Source organism: Perissodus microlepis, chromosome 7, assembly GCF_051167445.1.
Source record: "Perissodus microlepis isolate ML-2025 ecotype Zambia chromosome 7, ASM5116744v1, whole genome shotgun sequence".
NCBI lineage: Eukaryota > Metazoa > Chordata > Actinopteri > Cichliformes > Cichlidae > Perissodus > Perissodus microlepis.
The window spans coordinates 30,335,440-30,356,471 of NC_140467.1; the positions used below are offsets into that span (position 1 = coordinate 30,335,440).

Here is a 21,032-nt window from a genome sequence, read left to right on the forward strand (position 1 = left end):
AGTCAACTTAATCTCTTGCAGTAGATATCTGTGCAGTTCCTGAGTCATACTGAAAAGCATGCCTTTTATCAAGGATTTCACCATCATCAAGGCTGCAGGAGAAAAAAGTGATGGTCCCTTGGAGAGTTTTTAGATCAGATAGGCGACATTTAAAGAATTAAGGCAATGTGCAAGTTGCTGGTTTATTTATTTATTTTTAGTCCTTCCAAGATGTCAATTTGATCCCCATCAGTCACCAACAGCATCCTGATAAAACAGGTGCTGTAAGGGGTGAAACGAATGGAGCAAACCTGTGTGCTGAAACCTGCAGCTGTACGTGACTGTACATCTAGTACTATTCAGTACTGTGAGAATGATGTGATCAAGTTTTTTTTGTATTAAACATTTTTTAAACAAGTTTGTGAAATAAATACATAAAAATAGAAAAAGTAGTAATTATATATTTGTTTTAAAAAGTTATAAAAAGAACCCTTTGTTGAGATAAGCAGGACAGAGCAGATCTATTTTGTTGTTGTTGTTTTTTTGTTTTGTTTTTACCAGAAAAGATGAATATGTCTTTCAGCCATTGCTACTATCTGTTTTTTTTATCAAGTCCTATCATAAAAGGCCTTTTTGTTTTGGACATGACAAGGACATATGTTATGATTTTCATTTTTAAACCTAATGTCTCTCTTGTTTTTCTTAATTTAAAGTGATAAGTATTTGTAAAGATATGCACAAACTGTACAAACCAGTATCATGGCAAATTGTGTAATAGACACACTGCTGCACCATGTCTATTTTTTACTTTGCCTCTCCAAAATGAGAAAATGGACACGGATGTAGAAGTTGCATTACCAGCAGGGGGAGAGATTTAAAGTCATGAAGTCTGTAGTGAGAAAAAAATATATGAAGTCTCATGGGGTCTACTTTAGACTTTGAAGGAATTCTGCTTTGGACACACTTTTCACGCTGTTCTTTGTTTTTGTAGAAATGAAACATCTCCCAGTCTTATCAAAGAATCATTTTGTGAAAAGTTAGGAGGGAATACTGGTTGGTCTGCTTCTTTCACATATGTACAAACAATGAATACACAAAACCACAGCAACAGTACAGCTAGTTGTTTCACAGAATGTAATGATGCAAATATCCTAATCCCTATATTTCACTGATAATGGCACAGAAAGACACACAAAATATTAAATCTGACTTTTCCCTCTTCGGAGAGCCTGTCTATCTGAAGGACCAACAGGAAGACGTGAGCCCCAGGAGAGGACAAATAGATGCAGTTTGCAATTCTGTACTTTTAGAGTCAACCAGAATGCCAACAGCATCGACCAGAGAGATTTAACTGGCCAATCATGAATTCATTTTATCTAACTAATTACCCTGCCTGTATTATTGACCAACACCACTTTGGCCAATAATACTGTAACAATCCTTCTTTGGAGGACCTGCAGAAAAATATACGTTTTATATTGCATTAAATTTGACAAGTTTTATCTAACTTTTTACAGCAATATAAATCTAATTCTCTTTTGCTGATGTTTAGTCTGTGTCTTTTTTGTTGGAATGAAATGAAACAGCATTCCACTCTTTGAGTGTGAAGTAGATGATAGCGCTCCGCCCATCTAGGGGATGGATCTATTTTCTCAGTATACACAGCAGGAGCCTCAAAGGTGTTTCAAATACTCCACTGAAACCTGCACACTGTCAGCACATCATTAAGAAAGCTGCCAAGATGAGCTCAGCTACACGTTCAGGTAAGTGACGTCTTGTTAATTTAATTACTTCATGGCATCAATGGTTCTATCACATTAAAAGTATTGTGTTTAATATCATAGCATCAGGAATTTAAAAACTTCAAATATACATTCAGGACTGAATTACAGTATTTCTGTAGCTATTTAAATAGAAATAAAAAGTATTTAAGATTTGGCACTCAATTTAATACATGTTTATCAATTATTAATCTCAGCAGCAATTTGTTTTCTTACACATCCAAACTGTGTTTCATATGAGCTAAGTTAATGAGAATACTTTTATATAATAATAATTCTAAGGATAGTTCAGACCTGGTGGTTAAATAATGACCCAGTTTTATAGAATCAGTATGCTACATTTGTCAAATTTTCCCAACAACATAGTGTCCTTGATTTAATATGTGTTAATAAGATATAACTGTTTGGGTGATATAATATGACAAAAACTGGTTTATTTCTTTTGCAATATGTGGTTTCAGTTTGTAATGGTGGATTGTTCTTAATAATAAGAAAAAGTAGGATGGAGACTTTTTAAGCAGGGCTTCACTCTTCTCCACACGTGATCAGCTTCACTGCAACAACCTTCCTTTTCTGAGTAATCACTGAGACTTTATGTGAGACTTATACTGTGAGCTAATATGATCTGTCATGACCGTGCCCGCTTTGCTTCATTAGCTTTATAAAGTCACTGCTGTATTGCATTGTCCATAATACATGAAGACAATACCTCAGTCGGGTTAATTTAACTGACACTGCCTGCTTAAAAATACATGTGCCAAGTCAGTCCAGCTGATGGTGGTTTGCTTCATCTGCAGAAAGAGGTTAGATTAATAAGGTTTTGATCCTTTCTGTTACGTCTCAGGTTATATCTGTTGCCAAATAACTGACTGTTTGCTATTACTATTTCTTCCAGGTGGCAGGGGTAACGTATTTAATATCATTCTGTTGGGAAACTCTGGGACTGGAAAGAGTGCCTCAGGAAACACCCTCCTGAATGCTGGAAAGCATCAGAGTAGACCAGCTCAGCATTTTTTTTCTTACCCAAGCTCTACACCGGTGACCACAAAGTGTGAGGAGGTAACGGTAAAGATGTTTGGGAGATGGGTTAGTGTGGTCGACACCCCAGACTTCTTTTACGAAGACCAACCCGTAGATGAGGAAGAAATCAAGGTGTGTAAGCAGTACTGCAAGTCAGGGCAGCATGTGATATTACTTGTGATACAGCTGGGCCGGTTCACAGATGGTGAGGCAGGAATATTAGAGAAGCTGGAGAACAAGTTTGGCAGGATCAGCGACCGTACAATCATCCTGTTTACACACGGAGAAAATCTGCATTGTGATGTGAAGCAGTTTATTGGTGAACGGATTCATCTCAAGCGCATTGTGGAAGCTTGTGGCGATCGTTACCATGTATTCAAGAACACCTCCAAGAACTCCAGACAGGTCAAGGAACTCATCGAGACATCTGAACACATGTTTCCAGGTTTCAGAACAAAAAAATCATTCCCACTGTTCTGTTGCGGTTAACTTTGGCTAACACACACTGAATGCCCAAATGGTAGTTGTTTATAGTCAGGAAATGTTTCCAGCTTTCACACTATAACCATCAATAAACATCATGTTGTCTGTGAACTTTGTGTTACCTTTGGCTGATTCACCCTCCATGTCTGAATAATCTTATTTGAAAACTATCTACAAGTTTGTAAAGGGTGGCAAGTACAAATATAATTGTTTGAAGCGGTGTGTAATTTACTGTGACTGTATAATAATTATAATTAAATGCTAGTACTGCTAACCTTCCACTGAAATCATACTTTTGCCTTATGTGTAATCTAAAATCCTGGACAAATTTAAGAAACACTTGAAAATTGCATGTCAGATGAAAAGATGGCTTGTGTTTCACATGACTTACAGATGGGTAAGTAAATTAATCTATTTTGATTGGACCAAATATTAGTCTGGGCTATTCTTCTATTTTTTTTTAACCTTGTGCTTGTTTTCGGGGTTTAATCATTTTACTTTACCTGCTCTCTCAGCCCTCTTATCTTCATGTTCGCTCTTCCTTATTCTGATTTCATCACAGCATAAATAGAATAAATATCAGTAAATCAGTCATTTTCCTGCTGTTTCTCATATGAACTGCAATGGTTAAAGCTACAAACTTATGTCCCCATACTTTAAAACTGCAACACAACACTGTCATTTTACTCAGACTTCACCTCAATTCTCTGACATTAAATGCGTGGCTAATTAGCTTCCCAGGTAACACAGCCAGTTGATGTTAATGCTATTAACATGCTATGCTAATTTATTAGCACCTGCAAATTGGTAAGTCTGCACAAATTACATTTGTTTTTGCTCCAAATTTGCCAACAAAAAGTTGGTTGTGTAGTTTACAACAATTTGATTTTACAGATGAAAAAGCAAACCGATATGAAGTGTTGTTCATGGTGCCCTGATGGTGGTGCCTGCTAACAGTGAATTGACAACATTAGGCAGTGGTCCCCAGTTAATGATGAGGAAACAAGCATGAAAACTCCAAATGGAAATAAATACATGAAACTGTACTGACAATGAAGATAACGGATGAGAAACAACAAGCTAGGCCAGATCAGGGAAGACCTCAATGAGAATTAGGGCCTGACACCAATGAGTTAATATATTCTGATCCAACATAAGCTTGTTGTGTTCTTCACAATGCCACATAGGAGGATACATGTTGGCAGATTTTATAGGCGACCAAACATTTCAAAAGTCTGACCAAAACAGACACCACCCATTCATAAGCAAGCAGATCATGCCCCACTGGGTATTATATGCTGTCCTATCCAGCCTAAAAATTCTTTTACTTAAAGATATTACACTTATTAAGGAACTCATTATGTAATTAATTAGGGACATAATAAGGAACTCGATACATTTCTTAGTGAGCAGCTTTTCAATCTAATAACATCAATCACTTGGAACATCCAACAGCCACCATCTCTGAGAGGAACACGGATTTTCTGGATCCATGCGCTGGATGTAAATTTATTGTGGATAAAATGACATACCAAGGCCTCTACTGCCATCTAATGGCAAAAACGAATACTGCTGTACAACTAGGCAATGCTGACACAGCTAAATACATATACATACTTCACTGTATGCTTAATGGTCAGCGCGTACTATGGGACTGGACAATTGGACACAAGAAGCTGCATTCATAAGACCAGTAACCGTGGACAGGATGGGATATCTTCTGGACCGTGTAGAATTATTGTTGGGCCATGACAGATTGCCAGGATATATCACAGGTACAACTGATCTGATGTGTAAATCGCTATACTATAGAGCCACCTTTTACTGCCCCAACCTATTCCTTGGAAAATACTTAATCACATGAATTCATGAGGTGAATACATTATTTTAAGCAGAAATGATTCACCTGAACTTTAAAATTTGCATGTCACATCTATCAACCATATATAATATTCATAAATTAAATGGTTATATATTTTCATATACTTTAAAAGCAAGGAGATATGCATACATGCCTCCAGTAAATAAGTGGGTATTAAAATTGTGTTATTATAAATGGATAAGAAAATTGTTGGTAATGATGGTGAAACCATGGCTCTTGGCACTACCTAATAACGCACAAAAAAAAATAACTTTTTCAATATTCTTTATCAAAAAGAAGTAACACAAAAACACATTGACTTTAGCAGTGCTATTTATCAAGTAGTGTTTATAAATCTGCATACATACACCAAAGTATGCACATATGTTAGTATTTAACACATGAGCACAGCTGTAATAATTCAGTGTTCCTGTCAGAGCATTATGTGTCTTCACTGTGACTCAGTAACTCGTAGTGTTGGTTATTTTCCACTAAGTGTCACCGTTGTTTCAGCTGTTAACTACGGTGGCCCCTAGAGACAAAGCACGTACAAACTCCAAAACACTTGCAAAATCCAAAACACTTGTAAACTCCTAAACACTTGCAAACTCCAAAACACATGCAAACTCCAAAACACAACGGAAGTGCTCCAGGACGCTAGGGGCAGTGTTGAGCTCGATTTGCAAAATAAACGGCAAGTTTGTCTGTATGGGACGGTCTAGTCTCCGTCGCGCTTCCCAGGTTGCCTAGCAACCATGATACTACCCGCTCGAAACGTGTCATACAACTTTGTTTGACAGAAATGAAGGAGAACATATTTTGTTCATTTGTTTGTTTGTTTCTACAAGAGCTTTGTGTGATTTGATAAGTATCTGAGGCTGAGACCACAGGACAGTAAAACATGATTTTTGGGCTTCATTTCTGTACTGAACAGTCATTTAAGATTAGTTAGTAAATAACAATTAGCTAATGTTGTTCATGAGACTAAAGTCATATCACTTTGGTAATGTAAATATAATATGGCCAATATTATAGTTATTATATTAATCATTATTAGCTATTACAGCAGTGAACATGAACTCTGTGTCAAATACTGAGCTTCAGTACAGATTCAAGTTGCAGTTATTTACATGTCTTATCACCTTAAATCTTCACTCAAAGACAAGTATCTTTGACAGTGCATATATAGGTGTATCATATATAAGAGACAAATGTTGCTCCTTCAGTATGTTGGCATTACTAAATTTGGCTCATTGCTTACATATATTTATAAAAAGAAAATGTACAAGCTGTGATAACTGTTTCTGATAAAAATGAAGAGTAGACTGATATATGAAATATTCCTTTATTGGGTGAGAAAATCAGACCATGTCATAACTGCTTTAAGTCATACAGAACAGATATCAGAGCCTTAAACAGGCTGACTTCTGCTGAATGGGTCAAACTGGGCAGAAAGTATCCAAACACATAACATCCTTATAGAATATGATGTAACACTATAGATCAACTTACCTCAGAATATATAAAGCATATAAACAATTACAGCAATATGATGCAACAAACACAGCAGTACTACTAATCCAAAATACTCAAAGCTTCATAGAACTGAAACAAACATTTATTTTTAGCTCCATTCTGCTGCTGATACATACTTTAGGTTTCTGAACATTAGACTTGTTGCTGCCTTTCATAGTGTGTAACTTGAAGGCCCTGAGTACTTTCTCCCACACTGAAAACACTGGGATGATAAAATTATTTGAACATTACCTAATAAGACTGATTCAGGACAGACAATTAGTTATTTTAAACTTTCCTAGCAGTCCATTTTATTAGTGTGTGCGACAATCAAAGGCCAAAGTGTCTTTGGTTTGCATCCAGGTGGAGATAAACCTGCCGGGAAACACAAACCGAACTTACCGTACAGAGTTTTTAAAGACTACTTCCGCCGTACTTCTGTACAGTAAGTTCGGTTTGTGTTTCCCGGCAGGTTTATCTCCACCTGGATGCAAACCAAAGACACTTTGGCCTTTGATTATAGCACACTAATAAAATACTGATCTGTTGCTTTTATCCACGTGTTTCATTGTGATTTTCATACTTCTGATGTACTTTGGTTTTAAAACTTAAAACTATTTTTATACTTTTACACCCAGTTACTCTATGTAAAGGCCCAATTATGTGCTATCAATAAAGAAACACCCATAACTATAAAGCCAAAACTGCTACCATTACTTGTTATAATTTTGTTTTATTAGGAAAACTCTTTACATTTAATTAAGATGTTGCTTTATTTGCAGCTATCAATAAAAGCTCAAATGTAAAAGCAGACAGAAGCAGAGACACAAAACTCATTTAACAGTAATATTTCATTATTATTTCTCTTGAATGAGGCCTGTGTGTCGCCTGCAGTTTTGTAACTTTCTTCCTCATATTTTCCTATTTCAGTGTTTCTGGCAGTTTACATTATATTAAGAAGAAAAAATATACATATTAAAAAAAAAACAAAGAGTGAATATTTTGAATTCTGTTCATTTCCAAAGCAATGAAATGACATCAGCCACAAGTTTTTCATTAAAAGAGCTGCACTACGACTCCTGGGGAAAAGAACCACACTTTAGTTTAATTCAGTTCAATTCAGTTTTATTTATGTGGTGCCAAATCACAACAGTTGCCTCAAGATGACATTTTTGGAAGTTTTCAGAGGTTTTTTTTTTTTTTAAATCAATCAATCAATTTGTTAATAAGCACATTTAAAAACAACTCAGGTTGACCAAAGTGCTGCACATAGTAAAAAAGTAAAAAGTGGAACAAACACATACAAAGAACAAAACAATAACTCAGTCACAATTAAAAGCTAGTGAGTTAAGTTCACATTTTTTTAGCTCTCATCACAATTACAAAAATAACACAGACACTGGTTTTGGTATGGCTGAGTTATTTACAGTTATATAAACTTATATGTCTATGGCCTTAGCAATCCATAGGAAATCCTGCTGCTTACTTTTCAGTTGCCTTTAGCTACACAATTGAATTTGCATCATGATGTCTCATCACTTTAACATCTCTTTGTTTCTGTCCTACTTTTCTTACTCATATCTGCTGTATTTTAATGCATGTAAGTGAGGAGGAATGATCTGATGTGTCAGCTGTTCTCTGAACCAGTTAAAAATCTGGCAGCTCCATTTGGAGTTTGACAAACACATGAGTTTAATGATTGAGTTGGGTTAATCATTTTCTATTTTTTGTTGCTTAATTCTGAGACAACAGTTGTGAAACACTGTCCTGTCATAGGCCTTACAGATTTATTTACTTAAACAAAGCAATTGATGATGACACTACATATGTATCAATTCCAAGTCCAATTGAACCACACCCAGACCCACATCTTTAAACAGGTCAGGGCACTAATCACTTAAATGTGCCCAAACACAGCAACTAGCACACTAGACTACTGAACCGGGCTTTCAGGTCAAGCACACTGGGGCATGGTGTGTAGTAGCGGTGCGACCCATGACAGGGTGTCCATTAGTATCCACAGCAGTCAAGATCATGATAGAAAAACAGGTAAAAAAATCAGTTAAAGCACAGAAAAAAATTAAAATAATCAAATGTTTTTATGTGTAATAACGGTATGTACCTTAAATAATTCACAATATATTTTTTTAAAAAGTAATTGAATCGTAAATTGTAACCATTGCATCTCAAATTAAAGCGTGTGTTGAAATTCACTGCATTATTTTGAGGTCCAGCACAACCTCCAGGAGTTCTAATCATCTACTAAGATTTCAGTTTTCAAAGGTTTGCTCCATGCATCTACCCTAAAATGTAAACTCCAGATTATCACATTCTGATGTGGTGAGGAAAAGACAAAAAGTTTTAGAAAACGTTCTTTATTAAATTAAATCGTGTCAGGATTTTATGTATATCTCCAGAATAATAACAAGTGGTGTTTTCTATATTTATAATCATCATAAACAATAAAGGCCTTTACACACCAGATGCCTAAAATCTGTGGGAATATTTTGAGTGTTAAAAATATTTTTTGGACCTATTCTTTATGTAGCACCAACTTTGTGAATTTCCTCATGAGAACTGGATGAACTTCTCCTTCTATTACTGCTTAGAAACATCAGCAACAGCTCAGCATCCTTTCATGTTGATGCCATTTTTTTCACTGTGCATTTGGTGTCTAACAGCCTTACATCAGTTGTCACCCTTTGCTTGATAATGTTTACCCTTATACACATGTAGTTGGAGTTTACATATTTTAATTGATTTTAAACTTAAAGTTGGAACACAGACTTGACTAATATGTGAACAAATGGATGAATTTACAGTGATACAGCTGACATGGAAACCAATTTCATACCATATTTTAAATGATCAGCACCAGGATCATTTCACTAAATCTAGAAACTATAACAATGGATTCTAAACTGTCATTAACTAAAAATTATTACCATTAATTAGTTCATCATATGGCAGATAATCAACTTTAAATGATGGTCAAAATGGTCCTGAATCACCGAGCTAGTCCTCTAAAAAAGCCAACTTTTGCTGAAACTGGAGAGTTTTTTGCCGCAGCTCTTCCATGAACTCACGGTGGCTGAACAGCTTTTCTGGTGTCTTTTCACGCTCGTGTTGCAGAATCTCCCGTGCCTTCTCAAACATTTCATCGGTGTAGTGTGATCCTTCATTTGCTGCTACCATCTCATCGATCTTCTTGATCAGCTGAACCACTTGAACTCTGTTCTTATCTTTGTTGTTGAAGACATAATACCTGTTACCACACCTGCTCACTACCTCTTTGAGTTTAGGGTGGCCTTCTGTCAAATACTCTTGTATGGACTTCTGCTCAGCCAGCTTGTCACCATGAGTGAAGACTACAATCATGTAGTTCGATGCCTCAGGTCCAAAGAGTTTCTCCAGGGCTTCCACACAGTTTTCTTCTTCTGGGGTAAACCTGCCAATCTGAAGGACCAGCAGAAAGACGTGAGGTCCAGGACTGGCCATGTGGATGCATTTCGCAATCTCCTTCTTTATGTCATCTGCCTTTTTAAATGTATCCAGAATGCCGGGGGTATCGACCACATGGATATCTCTTTTGCAGTATTTAACTCGCTCTCTTGCACAGGTCTCTGTCACTGACTCTGAACTCACTTCAGATTTAAACAACTCTTTTCCAATAATGGTGTTCCCAACAGCACTCTTCCCAACACCAGTTTTCCCAATCATCACAATCCTCAGTGGGTCACCTGGAGAAAGAATGTTTTTGTTATACTTATTGCATGGATGAATAGATTTTAAATGGAGCCTATTCATAAGTTAACTGATGAAGTATTGGTATCTAATCTGACTGTGTTCATAGAGACTTGAAATCTAGTCTATTCTTTACATCACCTCCACTTTCCCACACTGATTCTTGCTCACCTGTGTGAGAAAATCAGTCTTCGTTCCCCGTGCTACAAACCTCAGTGCACTTCTGTCATTCTGCCTTTCAGACTGTCATATGACCCACCTCCTTTCCATCTCCAAGTCATCCTGGTTGCTCGGAGCCTACTAAGCCTCCACCTGCTTCATCTCCACAACCACCAGTGAGTAAATTTGGGGGGCTTCTGTCCTACTTCCTACTATTGTTGCTATGTACTGTAGCTACATCAGTTTAGTCCCCAAGGAGTTAATCACACAATAAATTAAGTTAAATTATGCAAAAATGATCTCTCCCTATCAATTCTTTGTGTTATTCGGTTCTGCTGAAAGCCTAAATTTAGTCTGAAGCAAATTAAAGCTCCAACTTCACCTTCTGGTATCGACCCACTGTTGCCCATCTCCTGTCTGTTCGCGACTTCATAGAGAATGAACTGAAACGCAACTCCACTGTTTTAGTGTGAGATCAAAGACCGCACTCCACCCACAGGGCGGATCTAATCTCTCAGCCTATATCAGCAAGAGTCTGATCTGTTTCAAAGGTAGTTCAGAGACTCCAGCGAAACCTGCAGTCTTCATGATTAAGCACTTAACAAGATGAGCTCTGCCCAGCCTCCACGTAAGTTACTGCTGTATAGCTTTATTACAATATTATATACTGACAACAGATAGATAGATAGATAGATAGTTTGAGCTGTGTGTGTGTGTGTGTGTGTGTGTGTGTGTGTGTGTGTGTGTGTGTGTGTGTGTGTGTCAGCACAGTGTTAGAGCTTTTAGTGAGTGAGTGAGACACAAATTTCCCCTTTTTTAAAATTTGAAGTATATTTGTCATTCATAGATACAGATAAGTGATTATATTGTCTGTTTACTGACATTTTGTTAGTTTTTTTTAATAAGAGGTTAAAAATAAATCTTTAAATAAATATAAATAATCAAAATAAGTGTAAATAAATCTACTATAGAAGAATCACACCCCATAGGTAGAATAAAGGAGGAACATTGACAGATTTAAGTTTTGTACAACATTTTTATGGAAAATTAAGTTTGTTTGTCTTTCCTAAAGATTATCCTGGGAAGTTTACCATCGCTCTGTTCGGAAAGAGTGCTGACTCAGTGAACAGAACTGGAAGTACAATCATTAGAGGTCCCAATGCTTCTGTCACAAAACTGGGCAATTTTGTTGAGCATAACAACAACCTCTACAGAATCATCAGTACTTGTGATTTCTTTGATGAGCAATGTGATTTCCCAGATCAGCTGATCATTGATTTCATGGCTCTTTCTGATCCTGGACCTCGTCTGTTCATATTGGTAATAGATTCAAAAAACACACAAGTGGAAAAAGTTGTGACTCAAATCTCTCACCTTCAACGTGTGTTTGGAGAAAATGTCACAGAAAACATAGTCATTGTGTTGGAAGACTGGGAGAGTCGAGAGAATTTACAAGGTCGCATTAAGGAAATGTACAATATCCAGATGGCAACTATGAATGAAAATCTTGCTTTCCAATGTAAGGAGTGGTGTTCACACCAACGGCCATTTCAGTTTGACTACAAAAACTACCCCCAACACACTGTGAAACGAAGGAAAGATCACCTGATACGCACTAGGTAAGAATTGTCTCCCTCTGAGACATATTTTATTAACAACTAGTTTGTATTTCTCTATGGTCTCTATCAATGGTGAAATTCCACATTGTTCAAATACTACAAAAAGTTCTATATTCTGAATAATGCTTAGATCACAATAATTAACTAAATGTGTTCAATCCTCACTGATTTAACACTGGAGCTTTGTTATGATGAACTGCTTGTTGTGAAGTTACAGTAGTATAGTAGTACAGTAGCACACATGTTAAATCTCTCCTTCATAATTTAACAAGTCCAAACTTCATCCTGTAAAATAAAATGAACATGAAGCCTAATTAATTAATTACTTAATTAACTCATTGAAGAATGCAGTTCATTTTTTTCCAAATCTGTTTTATCAGGAGAAAGTGTGATTATACAGGTGAGACTTATCAGAGAAACACTGGCAGGTCTGTTTCTACAGAGACAGGAATGCAAACCAAAGTGAAACACAGGTAATGACAGAATTCAGTCCTTTGTGATATATTCAAATGGATTTTTCAAAGCAAAACTAAAATGAATTATGTTTTGTCTTTCAAAAAAAGCTAAATCTCAATTACAAGCATAAGCATCCATTTCAGAAGATTTATTAAAGAAAAAAAACAAGCTGGGACCAAGACAGGGCAGAAAACCCCTGCCACAGCTATTGTTGTGATATTTTATCATTTCCTTCTCTGTTGATATTTAATGACCACATTAATGTTTCAGACACTCATGGCATGCTCAGCAATCTCCTCGGAGTACAGGTGAGTTTCTTAAATCCACCTATGTTAGGAAACTGATCTTTTGGCTTTATGTCATGTATTATATTATGTAATAAATTATGGCAATAAATAAAATATTTTCATCAGCATCTTAAATTAAATTTCAGACCAGAGCTCAAAATGAAAAATAATTTTCTGATAAACACACTCATATCAGTTCAAACACTAAGTTAAAATTAAAGTATTTGTTTAAATTTGAGAATATTAACCAAATGCATAATGATCTGATTATGAATAGTGGGAACTCTGACTGAAAATCATGATGTGACCAACATTATTGCAGCCATACAGACTGCAATGAACTTGCAGTCTCACTGCCTTTTGAACAGTTGCTTGATAGATGGGAAGCAGAACTGCAACCACTCGCATTATGAGAACATCTTTAAAGTGACTTTGGGGTGTCATGATGTTGATAAAATAAGACAGAGATTCTGGTATCAGTTTCTGATGGTATGGAAATTAACTATAAGTGAAAATCACAGAAAAATACAGATTTCAGGCCGAAATGTAACTTGTTGTAGGACAAAAAACTGCAAAGTAACACTGATGCTTGACGACCATGCTGTTAGAAAGTAATATAACGACAGTCAAGTTACCTACTGAAAAGAGATTCGTCACACACACTGCACTCATAGCAGACTCAGCATTTATAAATTAAACAGATGCTCTCAAAAGCTATCACTAACATAGTTGCTCAGAAGTACAGCATTTGCTGTTTTCTGACTGTATTGTTACAAAATTACAAAATCACAGTATATGAGTATATGATATGCCCTTTTTAGGTGCCAGCTCACAGCAGATTTCCCTGCCTGCAAAAAGAGCACCCGGACAACATGATGGTATGCTTCAAAAAACCACAACACATGTAACTTTGACAGGAAAGTAAATTAAAGTATTTACATAATATTTGAAGTACTCCTTTATAAATTTCGAGGTTAAAAAAACCCAAAACAGGCAGTCTTAATGTCTGACTCTAGCAACTGCTAGGACCTGCTGCTAAAATAACTAAATGTTTTGTCTGACCACATCTTCCAGGTGTCTATGGTTCAAGGGAAGGTCTCTATAACATGGTTCTTCTCGGGAAAAGCGGAACTGGAAAGAGTGCATCTGCAAACACCATCCTGACTGCTGGGAAGCTCATTGGTGGTTCAAACCAACATTTTCAGTCTTATCCCAGCTCCACACCAGTCACCACCAGGTGTGAGGTGAAAATATTGGAGATATTTGGGATACCAGTTAGAGTAGTTGACACCCCAGACTTTTTTTATGAAGAGGAACATGTAAACCAGGCACAGGTAGAAGAGTGTAAGAGGTACTGTCAGGAAGGGCATTGTGTGACGTTACTTGTGATGCAGCTGGGCAGGTTCACAGATGGTGAGAGAAACATATTAGAGAAGCTAGAGAAAAGCCTTGGCTGGAGAATCAGGGAGAGCACAATCATCCTGTTTACACACGGAGAAGATTTGAAGGGCAGTGTAGATAAATTTATCGGTGAAAGAAGTCACCTGAACCGCCTTGTGGACGCTTGCAGTAATCGTTACCATGTATTCAGGAACAGCTCCAAAGACTCAAAACAATTCAAAGCACTCGTCAAGAAATTCCCAGATATGTTTCCAAATTTCCCAACAATAAGAACATCTACGATGTCTTGTTTACGTTAGCCGTAGCTGCTTTACACTGCAAGTCCAAAAAACAAAGTCTTTTATACAGAGAAAACGTTTCAAGTCTTTATAGAAAAAAATATCATATGCACAGTGAAAATTGTGTTTTCTTTGGCTGATTCATATTGAATGTCCGAATAAAGTAATTTGAAACTATCTACCACTTTGTGCAAGATGGCGAGTATGAATATCATTTTTTGAAGCTGTGTGAACTTACTGCTCTTGCATACTGATCATTATTTTGTGATATTAACTCTAACCTCTAGTTTTCTTATACTTATTAGCATCATGGTCAAAATATACAAGACTTGTCTCCACTAATAAAAAATCTTTGATCCAACTTCCTGTCCTGCTGGATATCACATTGTCTATGTTGTTGTGAAATTTAGATTGCATACAGCAATAATGTTAATGGGCAAGCTAAAGGTGGCTATTTGACAGATACCTTTTTCTGAATTTCACGTCTATACAAGGCAAGATTGACAGAGAAATGTACAAGGATGTAAAAATTTATAATAATCAATAAATAATAATAAATCCAGCATTTATGTTGATTCCATTTATTTAATTATGCTTCAGTTTATTCTATTACTGGTCTGTTATACTGACTGGTCTGTATGGAATATGTGGTAAATTAACGCTGAACAGCCAGAGTTTCATTGTTAACTTAAGGGTTTTATATAAAATACTGCATTAAATGTTTAAGAATCTTGGCTTAGTGGTATGGGGTAGGGTTGGGTTAGGTTTACACACTATACGCAAACAGGGAAACTAGTTAAAGGTTATATGCTCAGACAATGTTATTCTGTGAAGTAAAAGATTATGTTTGTAATATTCAGTAGAAATTTTCCATCAGTGGAAATGATAGTAAATTGTATGAACTTCAGAGCTACTACTAAGTAAACACAGCTGCCAAGATTAAATATTATTTGACTAATAGATTGATGCCGCAGCTTTGTCATATGTGTATCTGCCTTACTCAATGCAGATACACATGGAGACACAATCAGGTCCTCGGGTGTCTAGTCAAGAAAGTTGAGTGCAAGAGAAAATCCAGCTCAACCTTTCATGAACCAAGAGTGGCATCAGTATTCATCATTTGTCCCGGAGGAGGACAAGCTGAGGACTAGCCCTTTAACCCTGGATCTGGGCCTGCTGAAGGTCGCCAGGGATTGGCAGATGCAAGTGGACTTGGATCAGAGGCTAATTTTTCCCACAGAGATAATAAGAACTACTCTGCGATCAGACCTTGTCCTCTGGTCTAAATCCCAAAAACTTGCGTACGTCATTAAGCTGACGGTACCATGGGAGGAAGCAACTGAGGAAGCATTTGAGCGTAAGAAGCTGCGGTATGCCAACTTGGCAGCTGGGGCAGAGGACAGAGGCTGGAAGATTAAGGTGCGCCGCGTGGAAGTGGGGTGCAGGGGCTTTGTAGCCAGTACGACAGCAAAACTGCTTAGAGAGATTGGGATCGGAGGACAGGCACAACGGTAGTCTATAAGAGAATTGGCTAACACTGCTGAGAGGAGCAGTCACTGTGGCTAAAGATGGCGCCGGTGTACTTGGCTTGCCGTCCGTCTCGCCGCTTTTTACCCTCCCTTTTTCCCTTATGGACCTCGGCACTGTGTTTTTTATCTTTATTTTTCTAGTCTTATGTTTATCTAGTGGTTGTGGACTGATTACATATGACAGGCAAACACTTTTAAATCTTCGTTCTTTTCATTCGTTTCGGGCCGACCCCTGCTGGAGTGTGGGCAGCGCTAATTTACCACAACTGGATTCGTCCTGCGGCTTCTCCTACCTACCGCTTCCTAGTCTCCACAAGAAACGCTACAGGAAGCGGGGAAGACGGAGCGGCCGTCGCGTCCGTCTCAGGGCCTTTCTCAGAGCCAGAATTACGGACCATGTACATGTTAATCTGGACACGCCATCATTTTTTCCCTCCTCCCTGGATTGCCCGGACGCTAAACTGCTTACTTGTAGCTGGATTTACCCGGCTGATCACCAAGCATCTGCCCGCTCTGCGACACGCTTTCCTACTCGGATTTGGATAACATCGCGCCGACGGGGAGTTTGTCGAAGCAATCTATGCTCTTCACTCTGCCTCGTGCTTCTAGAGGTGACTTAGTACCCTGGCCACGGATGGCACTGCTTAATGTCAGGTCGCTGGTAAATAAGACCTTTGTTTTAAATGACTTATTCTCTACTAGTGGCCTTGATGTTTTATTCCTTACAGAAACCTGGATTCGCCCTGGTGAGCTCATTCCTTTCTCTGAACTTCTTCCTTTGGACTGTGCCTTTTTTAGTTCACCGAGGCTTTCTGGTAGGGGAGGTGGTTTAGCCTCGGTTTTTAAAAACGTATATAATGTTCGGCAACTTTCCTCACCTAACTTTGCTAGTTTTGAAGTCCAGTTATTGGAGATGACTGCTTCCATGACCACTTTGTGTGTGTTGGTCTATCGACCGCCCAAATATAACAAGTGTTTTATCTCGGACTTTGCCGACTTCTTGGGTTCCGTTCTTTTTAAATATGATTCTGTTCTTATTCTTGGTGATTTTAACATACACATCTGTTGTAAGGATGACCTGCTTGCTAAAGACTTTCTTGCTTTAATGGACTCTTTTAACCTCCTTCAAAGGGTAAATGAACCAACCCACGTTAAAGGCCATATTTTGGACTTGGTCTTTACGTATGGCCTGGATATTTGTATTAAGGATATAAATGACGCTGGGATTTCAGATCATTTTCTAATTTCCTTTGATATTGGCTCATCTGCCGCTGGACTGCAGCCTGGAGCTCTTTCTCGTCCGCTACGCATACTCAGCTCTGAAGCTGTGTCAAAGTTTGCTGTGTCTTTTTTAGATTTGGCGCCTATAATTCCTGACTGCTGCTCAGTTCGCTCATCTGATGGTTATGCTGATACTTTGCTATCATTATTCTCATCTACCTCTGATTTGGCTGTACCTGATGACTGTTCTCTCTGTTCGGTTGATGGTTGTGCTAATATCCTGTTATCTGTTTGTTCTTTTATTCTTGATTCTGTTGCTCCCATCAAAATGAAGCGCCCTAGAACCTACTCTCATTGCTGGCTAAATGATACTACACGTGCCTTACGACGTGTCTGTCGCCGTGATGAGAGGAGGTGGAAAAAAGATAAACTTCAGGTTTCTTATGATATGTTACGGACCAGCCGCTCACAGTTTCAAACTGCTGCTAGAATGGCTAAGGCATCTTTTCTTTCCAAAGTCATTGTGGCTAATGGTCACAACCCCCGTATGCTATTTAAAATTTTTAATTCTGTTGTTAATCCCTGTCCTGATATGCCTTTACTGTATTCACAAGCTCTTTGTGAGCGTTTTCAAATTCTTTTTTTAGATAAGGTTTCATCCCTTAAGCTTTCCTCTTCGTCTGCCTCTTGTCCTGTCTTTTCCTCTGAGTGTAATTCAACTTTTCATCAATTTGAGCCCGTGTCGCTTTCGACTCTGAAGCAGCTGGTTGATCAACTGAAAAACACCAATGCTGTGTTTGATATTCTCCCATCACGCATTGTTAAGGGCTGCTTTGATGTAATTGGACCGAGCATTTTATTCTTAATGAGTTTTTCTCTACTCTCTGGATCTGTCCCACTGGCCTTTAAGCATGCTGTAGTCCAGCCTATTCTGAAAAAGAAGAATCTTGATTGTTATGATCTTTTGAACTATCGACCGATCTCTAAGCTTCCGTTTCTGTCCAAGATCCTGGAGTGACTAGTTCTCTCTCAGCTTCAGGCGTACTTAGACGCAAACAACATTGCAGAGAAATTTCAGTCTGCCTTTAAGCCACGGCACAGCACTGAAACGGCCTTGCTTAGAGTTCTCAATGACCTATTTGTAAGCACTGACTCTGGACGCTCTGTGGTCCTGGTCTTATTGGACCTTTCCTCTGCTTTTGATATGGTGGATCATAACATTCTTCTACTAAGACTTGAGCATACTGTGGGTATAAGAGGCACTGCCCTCAACTGGTTTAAATCTTATCTTGCTGACAGGTCTTTTTCGGTTAATTTGGGCAACTTCTCATCTTCCTCGGTACCTGTACGCTGTGGTGTGCCTCAAGGATCTGTATTAGGCCCTATTCTCTTTTCGCTATATCTGCTCCCTCTTGGGGCAATTTTTGAAAAGTATAATATTGCCTTTCATTGCTATGCTGATGATATACAGATTTATTTTGAGATTACTGACGATCTTGCTATGTCTTTTCACTATTTTCGTGAATGCATGCGTGAGGTTAAAGGTTGGTTCAAGAGTAATTCTCTTGTCCTGAACGAAAAGAAAACGGAGATTGTGGTGTTTGATAGTAAAATCCCCCGCGACCAACTGTGTGCTGCTCTGATGCCTTTTGCTAGCTCTCCTTCTGATTATGCCAGTAATTTGGGCATACTACTGGATAGCTCGCTTAAATTTGACAAGCAAGTGTCTGCTGTTGTGAGGTCTAGTTTTAATCAGCTGCGCCTCATTTCTAAGGCTAAGCGCTATATTCCGCACATTGACCTGGAAAAACTCATTCACGCATTCGTGACTTCCAGGTTGGACTACTGCAACTCTCTTTACATTGGTCTTTCCTCCACCCTTCTCGTTAGATTGCAGACTGTCCAGAATGCAGCGGCACGCCTTTTGACAGGTAGCAGGAAGTTTTCTTCCATCACTCCTGTTCTTGCTGGCTTGCACTGGCTTCCAATTAAATACCGTATTCAATTTAAAATATTACTTTTCACCTACAAAACCATTAATAACTTGGCGCCGAGCTACCTCAATGAGCTTCTCAGGTTACACACTCCTGTCAGAGCACTTAGATCTGCTACCCAAATTCTTCTGGAGCAACCTCGTTCTCGGCTGAAGTCTCGTGGTGACCGTGCGTTTGCTGTAGCTGCCCCGGTCTTATGGAACAACCTTCCTGTTGCTATCCGGACGTCTGACTCTATGCCACTGTTTAAATCACGGCTGAAGACTTATTTGTTTAATCTTGCCTTTCCACCTAGTTAACACTTGGTGTGCGTTGTACATTTTTATCCGTTATGCTTGTGATCTACTTTTATATCTTATGATTGTCAAGGTTTTTATAATTGATACGTGCCAGGTCCTTTCTCTTTTCCCTCCCATCTCCCTTTTCCTATTTTATTTTTGTCAAGCACCTTGGTATACCCTTGGTTTTTTTTTAGTGTGCTTTATAAATAAAGTTATTATTAAAGAGGGCTGACATCACTTGGGCAGCTAAGGCAGTCAGCTAAGCACGAGACACACCCCCAGGATTGATCAACCCGTGGTGGGCCTGCCTCAGCAGGGGGCATCAAAAGGGTAGAAAACTTAACACTAGATCTTCTGCTGGTTGACTGATACGGCTGTCTCAGGGCCTCCTGGGGGCCATGCAGTTAACATCATAGTAGTGAAACCTAAAGGAGGGTTCCACTGCCTCCCTTTTAAGTACGCTTTTAGATACAGTGGGGGGGGGGGGGGTGTAGGATGTAGTCCGATCCAGTGGGGAGGTGTAGGATGCCAGATCGGGCGCCCCCCTTCCAGCTCTCCTCTCTGATCTTTTCTCTGTTGTCTTACTTCTCTCTATCACCTTTTCTATTCCTTTGAAAAAGTGAGGCTCCATAAATATTAAAGAGGTACAAGAAAGTAAATTGTAGAAAACTAAACAGAAGAAAGTAGAAGAGAAGTAGAAGAGAAATAACAATTTTAACATAAACCAGTGACACACTCCGGGGCCTGATCAACCCTGGCAGGGCCTCCTCGGATAAGGGTGTCTAGTGATAGACGTGGCCGAAACACCCGATGAATCCAAGGTCCACTGCTGGAGTGAAGATGGTAGATCGTAAATAATTGGGTTTTTTTTTTTCTTTTCTTCTTTTCTTTATCTCCTCTTTTCCCTATATATGTATTTGTAAATGTATGTAATGATTTTAAATATATGTGATTCTGTTTGTTTTTTGTTTTTGTGTTGTTTTCATTGTTGTGCTGATAATGAATAAAACATGTAAAATAGAAACTTGCCTCTTGGCTTGTTCGTTTTTTCCCTCTTTTTACAAGGACGACATGCTGCTTTGCTTGTGTTGCGGTTATTGGTTTGATCTAGTTTGGTTTGGTTTCCATCTCCAGGGCAAAAACACTTTTTAATTTGTGAATACAAAAAAGTGACGATAGCCTGTTGTTCATGTCCTGGTCAATGCTGGCCTTTCTTTTTCACAGTAATAAAGATATGTGAAAAAACAGGGCAACTCCTCGTCTTCATTTCCAGTCATTTCCAATCTCATAAAGTAATAAAATGGCATTCAGGTATTTCGTGACATGATTATGCCTTGATAATTTTGGAGGTAAGTCACTTTTACCTCCATGTGACTTAATACTGCTCTATGGGAGTATAAAACATTTGATAACAGGTTTTTATT

At 38.2% G+C, this 21,032-nt stretch overlaps 3 protein-coding genes across 3 annotated transcripts; 2 read left to right on the top strand and 1 right to left on the bottom strand.

The window, feature by feature from the left end:
* The first annotated feature begins 1,682 nt into the window (after nt 1-1,682).
* Nucleotides 1,683-3,924, top strand: LOC146383377 (GTPase IMAP family member 7-like). The gene is made up of 2 exons (XM_084932569.1): nt 1,683-1,742; nt 2,656-3,924. Exons 1-2 carry the CDS (start codon nt 1,721-1,723, stop codon nt 3,267-3,269), a joined length of 636 nt encoding a protein of 211 aa, XP_084788695.1. The 5' UTR covers nt 1,683-1,720; the 3' UTR covers nt 3,270-3,924.
* A 5,730-nt stretch (nt 3,925-9,654) lies between these two features.
* Nucleotides 9,655-10,952, bottom strand: LOC146383378 (GTPase IMAP family member 7-like). Its single transcript, XM_084932570.1, has 2 exons — nt 10,925-10,952; nt 9,655-10,379 (listed from the first exon to the last, which is right to left on the bottom strand). Exons 1-2 carry the CDS (start codon nt 10,950-10,952, stop codon nt 9,655-9,657), a joined length of 753 nt encoding a protein of 250 aa, XP_084788696.1.
* A 196-nt stretch (nt 10,953-11,148) lies between these two features.
* Nucleotides 11,149-14,604, top strand: LOC146383379 (uncharacterized). Its single transcript, XM_084932571.1, has 6 exons — nt 11,149-11,170; nt 11,615-12,161; nt 12,542-12,634; nt 12,888-12,925; nt 13,726-13,782; nt 13,979-14,604. The coding sequence occupies exons 1-6, from the start codon at nt 11,149-11,151 to the stop codon at nt 14,602-14,604; spliced, it is 1,383 nt and encodes a 460-aa protein (XP_084788697.1).
* The last annotated feature ends 6,428 nt before the right edge of the window (nt 14,605-21,032 follow it).

Coding starts and splice junctions, on each gene's coding strand:
- LOC146383377 (XM_084932569.1), top strand. CDS start 1,721: ATGAGCTCAGCTACACGTTCAG. Junction 1,743..2,655: donor GAGCTCAGCTACACGTTCAG/GTAAGTGACGTC, acceptor TATTTCTTCCAG/GTGGCAGGGGTAACGTATTT.
- LOC146383378 (XM_084932570.1), bottom strand. CDS start 10,952: ATGGGCAACAGTGGGTCGATACCAGAAG. Junction 10,380..10,924: donor CAGTGGGTCGATACCAGAAG/GTGAAGTTGGAG, acceptor TTCTTTCTCCAG/GTGACCCACTGAGGATTGTG.
- LOC146383379 (XM_084932571.1), top strand. CDS start 11,149: ATGAGCTCTGCCCAGCCTCCAC. Junction 12,635..12,887: donor CAAACCAAAGTGAAACACAG/GTAATGACAGAA, acceptor TTAATGTTTCAG/ACACTCATGGCATGCTCAGC. Junction 12,926..13,725: donor GCAATCTCCTCGGAGTACAG/GTGAGTTTCTTA, acceptor TGCCCTTTTTAG/GTGCCAGCTCACAGCAGATT.